We start from the raw sequence: 19,264 nt of genomic DNA, 5'->3' as shown, positions 1-19,264 counted from the left end.
GGGCATCCAGACCAAGAACGGGCAGGCCAAGGAGGAGGGTCTTGGAAGTACTCACAAGGAGATTCCCTTCTGTCCCAGGGCAGCTCACTTAAGTCCCTGGGTCTCTGTGCAGGTCCCTGCCTTATCTACAGGATAGCCCAGACCCTCCAAGCTCCCTGTCAGTGACAGAGTGCTGCACAGGCGAGGGATTTGGGAACCTAAAAGGTGATGGCCAGTGTATGGGTATTAGCACTGCATGGGAGTCAGCTGGACCGCAGAAGGAATGCGTTTGCTGCTAAGTCAGCCTTCCCACATGTGACGGTTTGTATATACTTATCCCTGGGAGTGGCACTATCGGGAGGTTGTCCTTATTAGAGTAGGTGTGGGCATGGGCTTAAGACCCTCACCCTAGCTACCTGAAAGTCAGTCTTCCATAGCAGCCTTCAGATGAAGATGTAAAACTCTCAGCTTCTCCTGCACCATCCCTGCCTGGAAGCTGCCATTTCCCTGTCTTGATGATAGTGGACTGAACATCTGAACCTGTAAGCCAGCCCCAATTAAATGTTATCTTCTGTAAGGCTTGCATTGGTCATGGTGTCTGTTCACAACAGTAAAACCCTGCAGAACTGAGCCCTGCAGAAAATGATGCTCCTTCTTTCAATTCTTTTACAGAAAGTAGCTGGCTAAATTCTCCTCTAGCTGTACAGGAAGTATATCAATGTATTATCTGTACTTGGTGTTTAGGGCCAGAAAGTTGCTGTGTGACTTTGGGTAAGTCACTTGACTTTTCTGTATCTACTTCCTTATCTATGAAATGGGAACTAATGATGAAACAACGTGAAGGGTAAGGTCTGAGAACAGCATCTGTGACTTATCCTCTAATTGGGTAGCACTGAGAGTTCTGTGGGTTGGGTACTTACTGTGTGCCCCTGCTTCGCAAATTTCAACAATTCCTACAAAAACCTTGCAAAGGAGTACAACTAACTCAACATCACAAATGAGCCTGGGGGTGCGTTCCCCAAGCTGCAGTGAGGCACAGCCCATTGAAAACTGAGGACTGCTGACCCTGGAACCCCTTCTGCCAGCCACGCACTTCTTCTTCCAGAACAGAAGAGAAACACACACTGAGCTGCTTGCTCTGGGTTTAAGGATAGAGGTAGGAGATGCAGCTATTCTCGCTGGGAAGAAGAGAACTAGGTGCTCACGGGTAACAGATAACGTGGAAGTCCCACCTTTACTCCAGCTGCCTAAGGAGCCCAGGGCTACCACCATGTTCAATAATCACATGCTGAACTACAAGTGCCACCACAAGACAGTAGCCACCAGGCCTGTAAAGATTCCCCAGAGTGCTCCTCCAGGCTAGCCTGTACTCAGCATGGCCCAGGATGTGTGTTCGGTGTCCTGTTGCTGCTGTCCAGGAGACCGTCTCTACTCCATTTCCCCACTCTGCCATACCCCAGGCATCTACTCATGGTGGATGCTCACCAGTTCCTCACAGTGTTCGTGCTTGAGCCGCTTAGCAATGTCCAACGGGGTCTCTCCTGACTCATTGGCTGAAAGTCAAGGAGGAAAAACAGAGCAAAACTTAGCCTTAGGTTTTGCATATAAAACATCCCCAAAGACTCAGCTGTGGAAGTCTTGATTCCCCAGATGGTGGACTATTGAGAGGTGACAGGATCTTGAGCTTTTCTTTAAGTGCTTCTCACTCTTTCGTGCTTTATCTTTTGAGAACACTGCTTAGTTTTGTAGCCACCCCCTCCCCACTTTTTTCTTTTGAGACAGGGTGCGGTGGTTTGAATAGGAATGGGCTCCATGGACTCAAGTGTGTGTTTGAACGCTTGGCCCATAGGGAATGGCACTATTAGGAGGTGTGGCCTTGTTGGAGTAGGTGTGGTCTTATTGGAGGAAGTATGTCATGGTGGGGGCAGGCTTTGAAGTCTCCTTTGCTTAAACTATGCCTAGTGTGACACATAGTCTCCTCCTGTTGCCTGTGGATCAAGATGTAGAACTGTCTTCTCCAGCACCATGCCTGCCTGTGTGCCACCATGCTTCCACCATGTTGACAATGGACTAAAAGCTCTGACACTATAAGCCAGCTTCAATTAAATGCTCTCTTTTACAAGAGTTGTTGTTATGGTGTCTCTTCACAGCAATAAAACCCTAACTAAAACAGACACACCTCATTAAACTAAGCAGGATTCATGGAATGTAGTCAGGTTAACCTGGGCAGGGATGGCTGTCATTTAGTTGTACAGGATACAGCAGAATAAAAAAGCTATGATTTTAAAAGAAAGGATTGAGCTACCTAAGAAATGTTGAGCCAGACAACCATTATACTAAGGTCGAGTTATCACCAGAGCAAGAACGTGCAACACTGAATGCCCAGCCCCCACACTAAAAGGTAATGAGCTTCGTAGTCCAGACATCTGAACTGATCCTTTCTTCCCTGTGAGTCTCTGTCAACAATGTTTGTCTCTTCTCTTCTCTTCTCTTCTCTTCTCTTCTCTTCTCTTCTCTTCTCTTCTCTTCTCTTCTCTTCTCTTCTCTTCTCTTCTCTTCTCTCTTCTCCTTTCTTTTCTTTCTTTCTTTCTTTCTTTCTTTCTTTCTTTCTTTCTTTCTTTCTTTCTTTCTTTCTTTCTTTCTTTCTTTCTTTCTTTCTTTCATTCAGACAGGGCATTCCTAGCTTTGGTTTGCTGGGACTCACTGTAGAGACTAAGCTGGCTTCAAACTATAGTGATCCCCTGCCTCTGGCTTGACCAGTTTTTATAAGTGTGGCTTTGAGCAGGATGCATCTTTTTTTTTTTTCTTTCCTTCTACTTTTTATTTTGTTCAGTAGTTCTTCCCCAGGACCCACCCGCACCTGGATGGCTCCAAGTAGACTGCCTTGGCAGTGGAAGACCCACAACCGAGGAGAAACAAAGGCCAGGCAGGATTAGAATCTGCTGCAGGCACTTCAAGAGGGGGCAGTAACCAGCACCTCCTCCGAGAAAAGCCTTGTCTGACCTCCGGAGGTGAGCCAAAAATCACTACACAGTTGATGGAGATTCACCCAGCTGCAAGGCCTAGCCTCATAATTCCAGAAGCCTGCAGGTTAGGCCAAAGGCTAACAGACAGTAGGCAGAGCCTTTCGACAAGCCACTCTACAGGACAGGTAGGGAGAGGCACTCTCTCTAGTGTGAGAAATGCTCCTACCAACAGAAGTGCAGAGCTTCGGAAAGGAGGTGGAGGGGGCCAGCAGAGCCATGAGCACCCCAGCACACCCCAGGTGGCTTACCTATCTCAATGGAGGCTTTTCCCCGCAGGAGGAGCTTGAGGCACTCAGCATTGTCTGTCAGGCAGCAGTAGTGCAGGGCTGTGCTGCCCTTGCCTGTCTGTTTATCCAGGTTCCCACTGCACGGAACACAGATGGAAAAAGATAAATCAGTCATAAGCCCGAGGACGAAGAACAGCCCTGCAGACTGTGGAAAGACAGGTGGGCTAGCAGCAAACAATTTACAGAAGTTATCCGTGCAGTGAGTGGGCACCAGACTAGATAGCATGAAGACAGCCAGGGACAGAGAAGACCAATGGTGGCTGTTTTGTTGCTGAGTTTGGGTTAGAGCAGTGATTTGTAACCCTTTGGTGGTCAAATGACCCCTGCACAGGTGTCACCTAACACCATCAGAAAACACACATATATTTGCAAAATTATAACAGTTGCAAAATTACAGTTATGAAGTAGCAACAAAAAATCATTTATGGTCGGGGGTGACCACAACGTGAGGAACTGTATTAAAGGGTCACACTAAGCTAGAGTCCCTCTGGAATAATCTTAGTACCTCTGTTCTCTTCTCTCTTGCCCTGTGGTACCAAGAGCATCGGATCCACCATTCAGTCTATACAACCGGCCCTGCCTGTCACCCTGGAGAATAAGCAATCTTTTCATTTTCTTTTTAAAATTATTTTATATGTATAGATATTTATATTTATATGTATGTCTGCATATCATGTATATATCTGGTACCAGTGGAAACCAGAAGGCATTATATTCCCTAGGATTGGAGGAATAGTGGGCTATGAGCCACCATGTGGGTACTGAGAACTGAAGCCAGGTCCTCCAGAAGAGCACCCAGTGCCCTTTACCGCTGAGCCATCTCTCCAGCCCCCTTCATTTTGTTTCCACCAGGGAAGAGAATACTATTGTTCAGTTTGGTGTCCCAAGGCTCTCTCAAGCCTGCTGGCCCTAGGACAGCCCCCTGAAAGCGGGTGAAGGGGACACTGCTGAAGGCCCATAAAACAAGACTAGATTACCCAAAACCTAAAGTGCGTGTGTTCCACATACATGATGAAAGCAACCATCCTCCAAGGTCACAGCACCACCAATAAAGGACAGGGGCTTTGTATCCACAGGCAGATAAATGGGAACAATACGTGAGAGTTTATGTGGCGGCAGATACAAACCAGCTACTTATCAATGTCCATGGAATCAGCATTCCACGTGAGGCCCTGGGCTGGGCTCAGAGGAGAGTCTAATTGACTCAACCCTGAGTTCTGTGAACCTGGGCTTCACAAAGCCTTGCAGGTCTTAGGGCTGACTGTCCTGCAAGTCTCTCCTACTTTCCAGCTGTTTCTTCACTCCATTGCCCAGGAATGACAGGGAAGGGCAGAGGTCACAAATGTAAACCATCCCTCCCCTGTTGCTGTCACACCAGAACTTCCCAATGCATTTGTAGCATTTAACCAGCATCCTCTGCTCTAACACAGTCAACCCCAGCCACGACCAGGGAGTCACAGTACAGGCTGAAGAGGCTTAGCATGTGGCTTGCAGTCGCCAGGCAGCTGTGCAAACAGATGCAGCACACACTGAACAACTCAGAAGGCTGTTTCTAGTCAATGATTACAAGCGGCCTCTCAACCCAAAGGGAGTTCCCTGAATTTTGAGTACAACTCCTGGCTTAGGACAGGGGATAATGCATCTCTATCCCCTCATCTCTCTCTGTTATTGAGATCCTGTGTAGGGACTGATATGGGAAAGACCCACATATAGGACAAATCAGAGAATTGCTCGTCACAGATGACGGCCCTGACACCCACATGGTCTTCCCCAGGGCTGGGATTGAGCAGCCATGGTTCCCTGGAGTCTCTCCTAGACTCTGGATCCCGCAGGTATCATGAAGGACTTCTGGGCCTTTTCTAGGAAATTCCCATAATTCATATTTAAACCTGAGATATGAGCATCTTGGCAACACAGCCCAAGTAGTACAGACAGTATCTGGTCCCCTCCTCGGAAGCCCAAGAGAACCGGAACGAAAGCCTCCGCTTATTTTTGAAACACCAACCTGTTCTGGACCAGGAAGTCTACAATGTGAAGGGAAGTCCGGTCCACAGATCTGACTGCAAGATGGAGGGCTGTCTCATCTGGCTCCTGAAATTCAAACCAAGACATTTGGAATTCCAGTGGCATCTTTCAACCCCAGGACCACCAAGGTAAAATAGCAAGTGTCCCTTCTGAAAGCCTTTCCACCTTTCCCCCAAAACATTTCTCTATGATGCAGAGAGCTCACTCTTTAATCTCCATAGCAAAAGGCATGTGTGGTGGTCTGATGAGAATGACCTCCACGGGTTCATAGGTTTGAGGATGCTGGTTTGACTGGGTTCCCAGTTACTGGAAAGCATTAGAGGGTGTGGCTTTGGTGGAGGAAGTGTGTTACTGGGGGTGGGCTTTGAGGTTTAGAAAGATTTGTGACATTCTCAGTCCAGTCTGTCTGCCTGCCTTTCTGTCTGTCTGTCTGTCTCTGTATTATGGATGTGTCAGAAGATGTAAGATCTCAGCCACTTCCCAGCACCAGGCCTGGCTGCCTGCTGCCATGCTCCCCACCATGATGGTCATGAACTCTAACCCACCAAAACAATAATCCCCAAATAAATGCTTTCTTCTACAAGTAGTCTTGGTCATGGTGCCTCATCACAGAAATGGTAAAGTAATTAAGACATCATAACTTTCCTATCCCTCCCTACTCGCAGGAAGTGAGGAATGCTGGGGATTCCAAGCCATTTCAATTGTGTCCCCGTCTCTACATCACCACCAGGTGAGTGGGTCAAAACATAGAAGCAAACAGTCAAAATGCAGAAGGCACGAACAGGGTGGCTGCCTCGTTCTTCACTTGTCCTGCCTGCTCAGTCCTCTGGCAGTAGTGGGCACGTGCTGCTCTAGTCATGGGGTTGGAGCTTTCTCCTGAGAATGGAAGTGACACTGGCTAATACTTAGGAATAGCCTGTGTCACCAGGAGAAAATGGTGTCACCTTACAATGTCCCACTCAAGGGATCCAGCTTAGCCTAGAATTCTGGATCCAAACATGAAACCCCACCTAGTACCCCACCATACAAGATGTTGAACCTCATTCCAAAACTGGGAGGTTCTTTGGACCTAGACTATGTGCCCATGGAGACTCAATCAGGAAGACCAGGAGACTACACAGCTCCTTAGGTAACAACAGTATAACACAGACATGATCCCAAGAGCAAAATCTGGAGACTGGAGGAGATGCTCTACTCATCCCTTTGGGAGGACACTCAGAGTGTGAATTACAAGATGGTCCTTGCCACAGCATCCCTCAGCATGGCCTCAGAGATGCTCTAGGACCAGCTTCACACATAACAGGAGGCTAAACCTGTTTATGGTAGGGACAGTCTTCTCAGGGTTTCAGGCATCTGGGGATGTATACCCTTCCACCTCAGATGGGCTTCTCTTCAACATCTGGCATTACACTTCCACTTCAGATGGGCTTCTCTTCAACATCTGGCATTACACTTTTGGCGTAAGACTAAACCAACAGGGCTAAAGAGACAGTTCAGCAGGTAAGAGACTTGCTGCTCTTACAGAGACTCATGTTTGGTTGCCAGCATCCACACTGGGAGGCTCGCCACCACCTGTAACTCCAGCTCTAAGGGATCTGACCCCCTCCTTTGTCCTCTGAGGATGCACACTTGCATGTGGTACACATATACACTCAAGTACATACACACAAAATTAAATTAATATTTTTTAAAGGAACAAACCAAAATACAAAGGTTCAGTTTGAAAGGAGTCAGTCTAGGTGTGATGGTGTACAGGATAATCTCAGTACCCAGCAAGCTGAGGCAGGAGGATTGCTAGCCAAGTAAGACTTTTTCAAACACGGGATAGGGGTAGGTAGTAGGTCCTGTTGTATAGCAGTGGTTGTAGTTAATCGTGTATTTGAATCATACATCCAAAAAAACTGAGTAGATTTGAAATGTGTCCATGACAAAAGATCTGTATACGAGGTAACCTGTACTGTGGACATTCTGCAATGTGAATATATATCAAAATGCTGTGCTGCATATCATAATAGTGTTGCATATGAATGGGTCGGGCACCCTGAATGCAGGTCATAAATCCTAAATTCGACACAACCCAAAATGTTTTGACAAGCAGAAAATTCCACATCCGAGCTCAGATGACGGCTAACAGTTAAAATGGAGGCACAATGATGATACTGTACAAATTTACTTCTATGTCTCTCTTCCTATACACACACACACACACACACGCATATATGCCTATGGGCGATACAAGCCAGCTGTCTCCCATCTCTAAGCTCTCAAGTATTTCAACACCTAAAAATCCACCCCGAATGAAAACACTTGTGGTCCAAGCAGTTATGATACTGTATGCTCAACCTATGCATTTGCTTACCCATTAAAGGAAAGCATGCCACCTACTCCTCCCCAGGGAGTGATAGGACATGGAGAGTAACTCGCTGCACACCTCCCTTGTCCTACCCCGCATTTCCCATCCTTTGCAGCCCCTCTTACATGCCCATTGGCCAGTGGGATTTTCTCTGTCAGGTCCACACCATCAGCATAAGCTTGGAGTAACCCAAAAATGTCTCTGGTCTTGACGGCCTCGCAAAGGCTGTGGAGCTTCGCCGCGGTGTCGGCATGCTTTTTCCGTGCATATCTCCTCTCCATGTACTTGGCTGTGATGTAGTCCTTCCTTGCAATCCTGAAACCAGACACGATGGATGGGTCAAACCTTGAGGGCCTCTGTCCATCCATGCAGTCCATGGTCTACAACCCTGCCTAGGCCTCTTGGGGCCCTGGGGGTGCCTTCCTTAAGGAGAGGAGTGTCTAGGTTCCAGTATCAGAGGCACTGCCCTCCCAGCAGTCCTGGGCCTTACACAATTATAAGGACAAAGGCCAGATGCACAGCTTTTTTACATTCTCTCAGGTGCCTGCCTGCTGTTGTCTCCTTCCATAGCCCTGAGCGCCCCCTCAGCATGCTGCAGTTCCCACACCTAACCCATCCCTGTATTTGCCTGGCCTGCTCACATCCCTCTACCCACATGCTCAAGTCTTTCTCTGCTGTCACCTGAGTTCCTCCTGCAGGTCCCGAGTGCCCTCTTCAGAAAGGCTGGCCACCCTGACCTGCTGCTCTCTGTTCTGGCTCTCCCTAGTACTTTGTCTGTCTTCTTATTACCTGAAAGCCACATCTGCACCCTGTCCTTTGTAGTCTTCATGGGTGCCTTAAAAGGGACACACTCAGTGGTGGCAGGGAATCAGAGTAAATGAAGTGATATCCTCAAATTGCAGGGGTCCTATGTGACAGACACTGAGGTTCAGGAGTGTGTGGGTCTACTCAGCATTTTGAAACACAATACTGACATCCTGTCCTTCTTAGCAAAAAATGGATGGGGTCCGCACCTCTCTATCATCCTGCTGGTGCCTGCAGATGGCATTTCTCTAAGCCAGGGCCTGCAACACAGGCACGGTAAGATGCAGACAACCACACTCTTAGAAGCTGGCATTAAGAGGCAAGTGAGCTAACCAAGCCAAGAGCCACTGCCCAAGTGGCCTCTCACCCCCAGGGGGACAGGAACCAGAAAGGGAAACACCCAGGCCCATACTTCACCAATCTGGATTGTACCTGCTCTAGGTACAATTCCCACACGCTCTCTGCCTGCTGTCCCAGCTACCCTGGAGGGAAGCCTGTTCTTGCAGTAGCAGCTGTAGACTTCCTAAACCTGCCTTCAGTCTATGTTAGACAATCTCCCTGACTCTCTGGGAACAGAATACACAGAACTGAAGCTTGTTTAACGGGGGTGGGGTGGGGGGGGACCCTGGAGACAGTCATTCAACCTAGGATGGGGATCCCTGGCTTCTCCTCTAGAACAGGCCCCAGCAGGAGGGCAGGACATACTAAGTCACTTCAATCAGTGTTCATGCTGCTCACGTGTAGTTCCAATCTGCAGAGAGTCCAAGTCTGCCTTGAGGCTCAAGCCTTGATGTAGCACATCAACCTGTCTACAAGGTACTAATCGCCATGGAGACAGTCTGATTCACTGATCCCCGAAGTACAGATAAGCACACTGAAGCCGTCAGAGGAAAAATGGGTAACTTCCTGAGCCCACTGGCAAAGGCCCTGGCCGGCCCAGCTCAGAGCTGGAGAACTTTTCCAGTGTGGGACTTTCAAGAATTACCAAACCAGAGTGGGACATCCTTCATGGGGAGCTTACGCGATGCCTTAAACTCTGTGGGCTCTGGTGACAGGATAGTTGTCAAGTTGTATGCACTTTCAATAACCAATGTGGGGCAATCTCTGTGACTTCTAATGAACAAGGGTGTGGTAGACACAGCTGAGTTCCCTTACTTAGCTATTTATTTGGGGGCGGGGACTGAACCTAGGGCCTTGTTAGGTACAAGCTATCACTGGAAGGACATCTTCAGCTCTTGGTTTTTTTTTTTTTTTTTTTTTTTTTTTTTTGGTTTTTCTAGACAGGGTTTCTCTGTATAGCCCTGGCTGTCCTCGAACTCAGAAATCCGCCTGCCTCTGCCTCCCAAGTGCTGGGATTAAAGACGTGCGCCACCACAGCCCAGCCAGCTCTTGTTTTTAAGACCTACTTTGTTTTATGTGTATGGGTGTTTAGCCTACATGTACGCATGCCTGCTGCCTAAAAGATAGGACAAGGGCTTTGGATGCCCTGGAACTAAAAGTATAGCCTGGGAGCCAATATATAGGTGCTGAGATCTCAACTCAGGTCACCTGCAAGAGCAGTATGCACTCCTAACCAATGAACCATCTCACCAGCCCTAAGCTCTGTTTTTTGTTTGTTTGTTTTGTTTTTTATTTAAAGAGTCTTGCTTTATAACCCAGGCTGGCCTCAAATTTTCAATTTTCCTGCTTCAGCTTCTAAAGTGATGTGATTATTCTTTCTTTTTCTTTTTGTGGGTTTGTTGCTGTTGTTTTAAATGGATATTCATCTGTCCTGGGCTCTGAGTCCCTTGAAGGTGGTTCCAACCCAAACATGGGGCAGACCTCTGTAACCCACTCTGACCCCTGGTTGCATCGAGACAGACTGTGCCATTTAGTGTGGTCTCAGCTTTTTTTAAATGTATAGACTGAGATGTGTGGAGAAAAGCAATGGGGGACCACAGACGGATCCATCTGGCGTTGTTGGGGGTGGAGGGCTCCCTGCTGCTTCTTCAGAGACTGTCTCCTCTATGAGCAGATGCTATGTGGCCTCTGGGTGGCCCAGCCACACATGCTCTCTGCCTCCACTCCCAACTGGGGCTTCATAGGCCATCAGAGGGTGCCTTTGGTTTCCCCTTCAGCATATGGTTAAAGATGGTGTGTGCTTACTCCAAGCTGCAAGCAGCTCATTCAATCAAATCTAGAAATAAAATGTTCACTGAATGAAGCAGACATAGAGCTGGGGCTATTTATGTGATTTGTTGAGCCATTAAATATTTACGGAGCCACTACAAGCAACACGCTGTGGGGGCAAATACAGAAAATGAGTGAAATGCAATTTGCAGAACAATGTGTGAAAACCCAAGTATATCGTAAAGTGTGATGGAGTGTTACACGAAAGTGGCAGCTGCCGGCACACAGTCACGCAACACATTTTTTTCTTTTATTTGGGTGCGAGGAGCCAGACTAAGGGTCTCCCTATGCCACCCAGGCTAGTTTGAACTAACTATGTGTCCCAGGTTAACCTAGAATTCACTGTATAGTCCAGACTAGCTCCAAATGCAAAATCCTCCTGCCTCAACCTTGCCATTGCAGGGATTACAGCCATGAACCACCGTGCCTGCTCACGCAGTTTATCTTACCTTCAGAAGAATGACTGTGAGAGGCTTGTCGCCCCTGCAATAGCCATCCACCCTCATTTCTGAGAAAAGAGAGTATAAACTTCCTTGTGAGAAGTGTCAAGGTGTGTGTGTGTGCCTCAGAACTCACTGAGCCCAGGTGTTGAGAGGTGGTATTCATTTCTAGAATCAACTGTCCCTCAAACAAACAGATGCCAAATTTCATAAGGAATCTTGCTAGTTTTTAAAAAAAGATTTATTTGTTTTTATGGGTCTGAATATTTTGTCGTCATATACTTCATAACTCAATTTCAGGCCTAGCCCAGTGAAATGTGGTCTGGCTTATAGACTGTAAAACTTTCTATTCTGTTCTCTCTACTCTATTCTAGTTTCCTTCTGCTGACATGCTGCTCAAACACAGGTGTTTGCTTGCTGGCTGAGAGCCCTGACCCTTTCTTCTTCTATCTGCTTCATTTTGCATCATTCCCTGCAGGCACACCATCCCAAGCCCTCCTGAGGTGAAGGTGCAGCCTCAGTTGTAGTTAACAGCCCAGGACTTAAGGGGTCATGCAAAGGATCTGAGGCTTGGCATTATGGAGAGAGCCTATGAGAGGCCATTGGCAAAGCCTAGTTGCAGCAGAAGACCCCAGTGCATTGCAGATGCCAGTGCCATGGGATGACCATCAAGAACAGCAGAGGCAGAGGAGTGGACAACCTGTGCTTAGAGTGCTACAGAGGGCAGTGCTGGAGAAATGATGCCAGCCCTTTGGGGGAGCCCAGAAGATCATGTGTGGATCCCAGACATTGAAACAAGAAGCTGTAACATTGAAGTTGCTTTGGAGACCCCCAAGATGTTTGAGATGGCGGAACCATGGGCTATCTGCTGAGTAATGCTGCTAACAGAGTGGAACCAGCCCAAAAGAAAGAAGTTTCTTACAGTCAACAAAGATGAAAAAGGAGTTGGAGATCTGAAGACTGCGTTGACATCAGACATGGAGATGCAGAGTTTGGAGTTTGCCCAGCTTCGTGATTCAGGGATCACAGTTAAGTGATTGGATGGATCTCAGAAGAGACTTTGAACTTTGGACTTTTGACATGGTTGAGACTGCTATAGACTATAGGGACTTTGAAAGTTGGACTAAATGTACTTTTTTTTTTTTTTTTTTTTTTGGTTTTTCAAGACAGGGTTTCTCTGTATAGCTCTGGCTGTCCTGGACCTCACTTTGTAGACCAGGCTGGCCTCGAACTCAGAAATCTGCCTGCCTCTGCCTCCCGAGTGCTGGGATTAAAGGTGTGCACCACCATGCCCGGCTAAATGTACTTTTTAAAATATGCTATCAGGGATGAAGTCTGAGGGACAGGATGCACTCCCCTGTACCTCCCCAAGCCCAGTGTGGCTAGAGAAAACTTTGGCTTTAGAGAGTCTCTGTTGCGCATGCTCCATCAGTGGGCCAGCTGGAATCCCACAGAAGCACAACAGCTTCCTAGTTACAGTTTGTAGCACCGGTAAAACACACATAGAGGTTTTCTGGGGGAGGCCACAGGTTGCACATCTGGAAGGACACTGGCACTAGGAATGATGCATGGTTGTCTGTCTGTGAGGGCTGGGCACAATTCACCATGTTAGGAAAGTGGGCAGAGAGGAAGAACAGTGGCGAGGGGCCCAAGGGTCCATGGCATCAGTGAGCCACTCACTGCAACTCCCTTCTCTCATGCAGTGTAGTTGCTAATAACCCTATTGTTCTCTGTGTCCAATTCCTAACAAAACCAGCCACGCCACATTTCTATTTCGACACACAGAAATGACTAAGGATGAAAAAAATAAAAATGAAAGCAAATTTAACAATTTTAGCTAGTAGGAATTGACAACTAACACCCCCACCCCCAAGACCCGTTCCCCTGCTTATAGGGCTCAGGCAAAGGGCATATGAGAACAGCTAGCCTGATACTCACATGTCACTGCCTGGGTTGGGCTTGACTGGGTCCTCAGACGGTAGGCAACACTCCATAATTTCATTAAAGCCTGCATTCCCGATATTCTTGGCAAGCTGCAAAAACAGAAGTCTATTTCAGAGCACTCAATTATTAATACCCTCCATTGCTGTCCATTATTCACAATCTGATGATTTATTTAATGGCCACTAAGAAATAGCACCATAAAGTGGTTTGCTTTTAATGAAAAGGCATAGAATGCAAAGCCCCATGGTACTGGTGCAGCGTGATGACCCACCGAGGAGCCTGTGGGAAATGGACGCCAGTCACCACAGACTTGGAGAAGCAGGAATTGGATCCATGGAGATCTACATTCTCACCTGCCTTCTTGCAGAAATCCTTTCACCCACAGCCTTCTTCACACCAGTTGTGAGCAGTGTCACAGAGATTCATGGGAGTTGGGCCTGGATGTGAGGGTTGTGGTGAGATGGCCCTCACTCTTGTCTGCTGTGCGCTGGGGTTGCATAGGCCAGGGAGAAATCCCCTCCCCTCCCATTTGCCTTAATCACCAGTGGCAGGCAGGAGAGCTGGTCCCATTGAGGTCTAGAGAGCAGGGGAGTTGTCCCTGCCCCTTACCTGCTAGTGCACTCGAGCCCTGCACCTCTGCTGGGCAGCAGAGAAGAGCTGGCCCTGGACATGGTGTGTGCAGGTGAGCCAGCACAAGGTAATGAGCTAAAGAGAGCTGGCCCTGTCTCCTGTCTGGTGGCCAGTAGTGCAGACCAGGTTGAGACCTACTTCTCCACTCTCCCATCCTTCACCACCTATAGTAAGTAGAAGAGCTGGCCCCAAGGTCATGAGAGTGTTGAGAGTGGGAGAATTAGCCATGTCCCCTACAGGTTATGGCACTTGTAGAGTAGGCTCTGCACCCAGCCTGGTGGGGCTGGGGGGGGGTTTCCTGGTGACCTGGCCTATGCTTGTGAGAGCTGGGGAGCTGGTGGGCTCAGCAGCTTAGATACCTCTCAGGCCCAGAATCAGGGCTTTGAATTAGCCCACCCCAATGATGAACTGCTGGAGTGCACGAAGGGGGCCGGTCCTACAGACCCTAAACTACAGCATTTCCATGACATAAGACAACAACAGGATATCTGAAAGGAGTCCTGGTAAGGTTCCAGAATTGGAGCCTTAGATAGAGTGGCAGAAGGCAGAGCCCTTGAACCAGACCAACGAGTCAGTGCAATGAACATCTGTAGGCAAAGAAGAGTGGACAGAAGGGAATACTGTGAGATACACTGAGACACACTGCAGCTTTTACAACAAGAGGTTTTTTCTCTGTCAGGGGGGAGGTTGTAAGAATGGAGGAGGAGATGAGTGGGATTGGGGTACATAGTATGAAATGAGAGAGAGAGAGAGAGAGAGAGAGAGAGAGAGAGAGAGAGAGAGAATGAATATGTGATACTTTTAGGGAAAACTCTCGGCAAACTGAAACACTAACATCACACAAGACATCCAGGTGACCCCAGATGTGTCTTCTGACTTTTCTTCTCATCTGACAATCACCAAGTACCAGGCACAGCCATGCCACCTTGATAACATGACAATTATTGGCATTTGCTGAACGAAGCCAGGAGCTCCTTCAGAGCAGGGACATCCTTGCCTCATCCCAAGCACAGAGCTCAGCACCTGCTCTGGAAGTGAGCTTCCGGGACAGGTTCCTGTCACTGCTGTGCCCTGGCCCTCAAGTCAGATTTCCCAAAACAATACTGGTGAGGCGCATCTTGCACAGGGATAGGAAAAAAACAGATTATTTAAAGTCATCATTGGAACACTAACTAACAGTGAATAACGCAATGTCAAACTTCTTAGCTAGATTGCCCATGCAGACAAAGGGTGCAGAGACAGTCTGGAAGTGTGGCTGTAGAGAGGGTCCGGTGTGTCTTTAGGGGTGACTGGCTTAAGTTCGGATCTAAAAAATAAGTGTCAGGAGCCACCCCAATGCCTCCTAGTCTGCATTAAGTCGAGGGGCGTGGGAGGAGAAAACTCACCAGTAAGCAGAACATTTCCCTTCTGCTCAGATCTGCCTTAGCTGGGACAGCTGGGACAGCTGGGACAGGGAGCCACCACATCTGTATGTCACACACATACACATTCAACACTGGAGCAACCCGTCACCTCATGTATCTGCTAAGACCCAGTTTATAAAGTAGCCTACAGGGAGCCACTTGGAACCATCGAGAGAGGCAAAGCCCCCAAAGCTGGAGGCCATGGGATCCTACCGAGAAACATGGGGCCAGCAGACCCCTGAGGAGCAATGCTTGGGGCGGGGAGAGCAAGTACTGACCAGAGCTTTGGTATCAAGGGCTGCCACCGCCACCTGAGGGAAGTGTGGATGTGCTGAATGGGAACCTGAGCTACACCAGCCGAGGAGGAGGCCACGGTTGTTCACTGGTACAGGTCTCTCCCTGTTGGGGGTCTGGGCTCCAGGGCCCTAGAGATGGGAAGTGTGAGGGTACCCTAACACTTCTTTGCATGGCTTCTAATTCCTAAGACATGGAAGTGCCAGGTAAATCACTGTCAAATGACACTGTTCAGGGAGCAACAAGAAAAATCTTCATGTCTCCAATATGGGGCAAAACCTTAGTAGGTAGGCTCAGCTACTTAGCACGTGAACAAGGAATGCTCAAGGGTCAGGAAGATGGAGGCGCTTCAGGAGACTCAGCAGCCGGGCGCCTCTCTTCATCCAAGGACATATGGGATAGATTTCAGGATGAGGAAAATTCAAATTTGGGTTTTCTTTTAATAACTCCTAGAATACCTTTTAATATTATTGGGGGGGTATTTACTTTATGTATATGAGTATTTGTCTGCATGTATGTATATGTACCAAAGGTATACAATGACCATGGAGCTCAGAAGAGGGTGTCAGATCCCCTGGAACTACAGATGGTTGTGAGCCACCGTGTAGGTGCTGGGAACAGAACTCAGGTCCTCGCAAGAGCGACAAGTGCTCTTCAACACTGAGCCAGCTCTCCAGCACCCATTTTAAATAATTCCAACTTGAGGTTGGTTGAATTTGTAGATTATAAACCCACCGACACAGAGGGGCAACTGAGTATCACTTAAGACAGTGAAACTGAAGCCTCAATTCTTCATGCTGCTTCGTAAACACAAAATGAGCCTGTCATGTAACTGAGTCCCTCAACTGTTTTGGGCATTGGGCGCAATCCAAATGTTGGTCTTTACTGGATCAGTCCAACAACAGAGACAAATTGATAAAATAAACAATTAAATAAAATTTAAAAGAAAGAAAAGGGAGGAGGATGAGGTGGTGGTGGTGGCGGTGGTGGCAGCGGTAGCATCGGGGCCAGGGACATGGCACAGTGGATAAAAGCATTTGAATTTTGAACTGACAACCTGACTCTGATCCCTGGAACCCATCAAAGCTGAGGTGCTGATGTGCATCTGTACTCTCAGCTCTCCTCTGGCAAGATGGGAGGGGCAGACATTAGAATTATCCAGACCCATGTGCCAGCTAGGCTAGAATATACAGACCAACAGGAACAAGAACAACCCTTGTTTCTCAAGTGTGGAAGATAAAAACAGACTCCCAAAAATTGTCCTTCCACCTCCACATGCACACTGTGGCACACATGTCTGTATACAGACAATATAACAGGAAAAAAAAAACATTTTAAGGCAGCACAGTGTTGGGGGTGTGGCAACAGACGCTCCTACTCACCCCTGCAAGACCCCAAATCCAGGCGCACTCACGGCCAAGAAGACTCTGAGAATCACACACACCCAGAACAAGGAAACAGGGCCTTTATAAATCTTTAGCAGCTGCCTAAGTAGGGCATGAAGCTACAACAAGACCCGAGGTTTTGTCTAGACGCTAGTTTTAGAGTTTGGGACTGGCTGGGGCAAACTTCCTACTTCCTGTTTCCATGGGGAGAGATATCAACTTTTTCCTACCTCTGTCCTCTCTCAAGGACAGACACCAGAAGTGAGGGGAGCAAGACTTCTCTGAAGTCTCTTAAGTCCCACAGGGGTCACTACACTGAGGCCTGCTCCTCCTCTAGGCTTGGTGCCCTCAAGCTGCCCAGTGGGGTGGGAATACCACACAGTTTCTGCACACAGGCACCACATAGCCATCTGGGGCTGGCCAACTACACAGTAGTCTAGATCTGTTCTGGTTTACCTTAGCTTGCCTTCTGTTTGCCCCCAGCTCTGTTCCAATAGGGATGGAAGGCCTGAAGACACATCATGCCGTTTGATACATATGTGCATGAGGGCCCAGAAAACACAGGAGGGGTGAGTTGTGCAGGCAGAATCAGGAAATTCTGGGGGCTTAACAAGGGTTAACATGAACATGAACAGCTAGAGGTTGGGAAGGCAGTTCACATGCCTAACATCTATGTGGACCTGGCCATTTCTCTAAAGTATCTGACAACATATGCAGATGCCTGGGGACTTGGTTTTTTATTCATGGGTAAAAAAAAAAAAAAAAAAGAGCTCAGAGTTGTGACTTACACATGGGTTTGCACACAGCCTGTGGTGTCTAAGGATCTTTAAGGGTATTACACGAGCAAGTTTCTTGGACTCTGAGTCTCACTTAGGCCAGAGAAAAGGTGTGTGCGCGCGCGCGCACACACACACACACACACACACACACACACACACACACACACACACACACACACACACAGATAGCCCTCCCCCATCCCAAAACAGGCACACAAACCCCAGCTATGCCAATGCCTGGAGCCCAAACATGATTCATGGATGGCAGCTGACTATAATTTCTCATAGCCCTAAGCAACTGCAGTCACTACCCAGAGTGGCTTAGTTCAGTATCAGCAAAATGCCAGCATTGCAAAGCAGTTTCCAGGGCTTGAGGCTGCGGCTGACCAGCCCAGATGTCTGACAGTGCAGTAGAGAGAGACCTCAGGAGACAGCTGAGTCAGCTAACCACCTCTCTGGGCTTCCTGACACTCCTCCACCATGACTTTAACATTCAACTGCCTTTTTTCCCTTTATTCTGTTCAGGTAGGGTCTCGCTCTGCAGCCCAGGGTGGCCCTGGGACCCACTGGGTAGCACAGGCTAGTCTCAAGGTAGCAGCAATCTTTGTTTTTAGCCTTCCAAAATTTGAGATTGCAGGCATGAGCCATGACATTCCACTCTAAATTAAACTTCAAAATACTGAGGTTTTCTTTATTAACTTCAACTATGATAGTGAAAGTGAGACCAGTGCCCTACTAGGTAATATAGTTTTCCAGGTGACACCCCCCATACCCCTCAAAAGCTCCTTACAGTGTTCTTCAGCATTAAGGAGAAAATTCATTTCTTTAAAACCCAGGCTTGTCATAGGTTTCTGGAACCAGGTTCATTGAAGCTCTTACCCAGTGGTTCTCAGCCTTTCTAATGTTATGACCCTTTAATTCAGTTCCTCCTGTTGTAGTGACCCCCAACCATAAAATTATTTTCATTGCTACTTCATGGCTGTAATGTTGCTACTGTTATAAACCTAACGTAAATATCTGAAATAAAGATGGTTTTAGGCAACAACTGTCATTTGACAACTCCAAAGGGATCACCATCCATTGCTCCAAGCCTACTAGAGTATGGAATGCCAAAGTGGTCGGGTGGCAAACTTCCCCAAAAGAACCTAACAAACCCTCCACCCGCTCGTGTTCCATTTCACTGAACCAGAAGTGATTTCAAAAGCAGGAAGTGGAGAGGATTACTAACCAGCCACCTACAGAGATGCCCAGGTCTGACCATCAACAAGGAAAGTATGCTTTGAAGCAACAACACAGCCGGGTGTGGTGGCGCATGCCTTTTATCCCAGCGCTTGGGAGGCAGAGGCAGGCGGATTTCTGAGTTCCAGGCCAGCCTGGTCTACAAAGTGAGTTCCAGGACAGGCAAGGACTACACAGAGAAACCCTGTCTCGAAAAACCAAGAAAAAAAAATAAATAAAAAAGAAGAAAAAAGAAAAAGAAACAACAATACTTTACAATGGAGAAACAGCCAGTGCACAGTATCAGGAAACTCTGCAAACCAGGAAGTAATCCACAGAACCAAGCAAAGGGCTCCTTTGGAGAGGAAAACATCACAGTCATGTTGGAGGACAGGAACAAGCAACCACTGATCTCCCATTCAAAGACATGACGCCAAAGAGAAAACAGAAGTGTGCTCAGGTCCTGCCCATGAGCTAGCTGTCTCTTTCAGGTCATTTTAAAAGTCTCGGCTCGCCAACAACAGCAAA

The 19,264-nt window shown here is 47.8% G+C and overlaps 1 protein-coding gene and 1 long non-coding RNA gene across 8 annotated transcripts in view; one reads left to right on the top strand and one right to left on the bottom strand.

The window, feature by feature from the left end:
* Nucleotides 1-19,264, bottom strand: part of Asap2 (ArfGAP with SH3 domain, ankyrin repeat and PH domain 2) — a 158,804-nt gene that overhangs the window by 17,501 nt on the left and 122,039 nt on the right. For all 7 annotated transcript variants that reach the window (XR_001780443.2, XM_006515047.2, XM_006515048.2 and 4 more), the window contains 5 exons: nucleotides 13,022-13,116; nucleotides 7,796-7,985; nucleotides 5,298-5,383; nucleotides 3,254-3,369; nucleotides 1,465-1,532 (listed from right to left, as the gene is read on the bottom strand). Coding sequence is in view for 6 of the 7 variants with exons in the window: in XM_006515047.2 (XP_006515110.1) it covers nucleotides 1,465-1,532; nucleotides 3,254-3,369; nucleotides 5,298-5,383; nucleotides 7,796-7,985; nucleotides 13,022-13,116 (555 nt within the window). In the remaining variant the exon portion in view is untranslated. The remainder of the gene's footprint in view (nucleotides 1-1,464; nucleotides 1,533-3,253; nucleotides 3,370-5,297; nucleotides 5,384-7,795; nucleotides 7,986-13,021; nucleotides 13,117-19,264) is intronic.
* On the top strand, nucleotides 1,530-12,261 carry Gm40855. The gene is made up of 3 exons (XR_872546.3): nucleotides 1,530-5,445; nucleotides 5,983-6,047; nucleotides 11,458-12,261. It is a non-coding gene; the product is annotated as a predicted gene, 40855 (long non-coding RNA).

Source organism: Mus musculus, chromosome 12 (assembly GCF_000001635.26).
Source record: "Mus musculus strain C57BL/6J chromosome 12, GRCm38.p6 C57BL/6J".
Taxonomy (NCBI): domain Eukaryota; kingdom Metazoa; phylum Chordata; class Mammalia; order Rodentia; family Muridae; genus Mus; species Mus musculus.
Note: the sequence above shows the minus strand (reverse complement) of the source record. Positions and strands in the feature narration are given on the sequence as shown.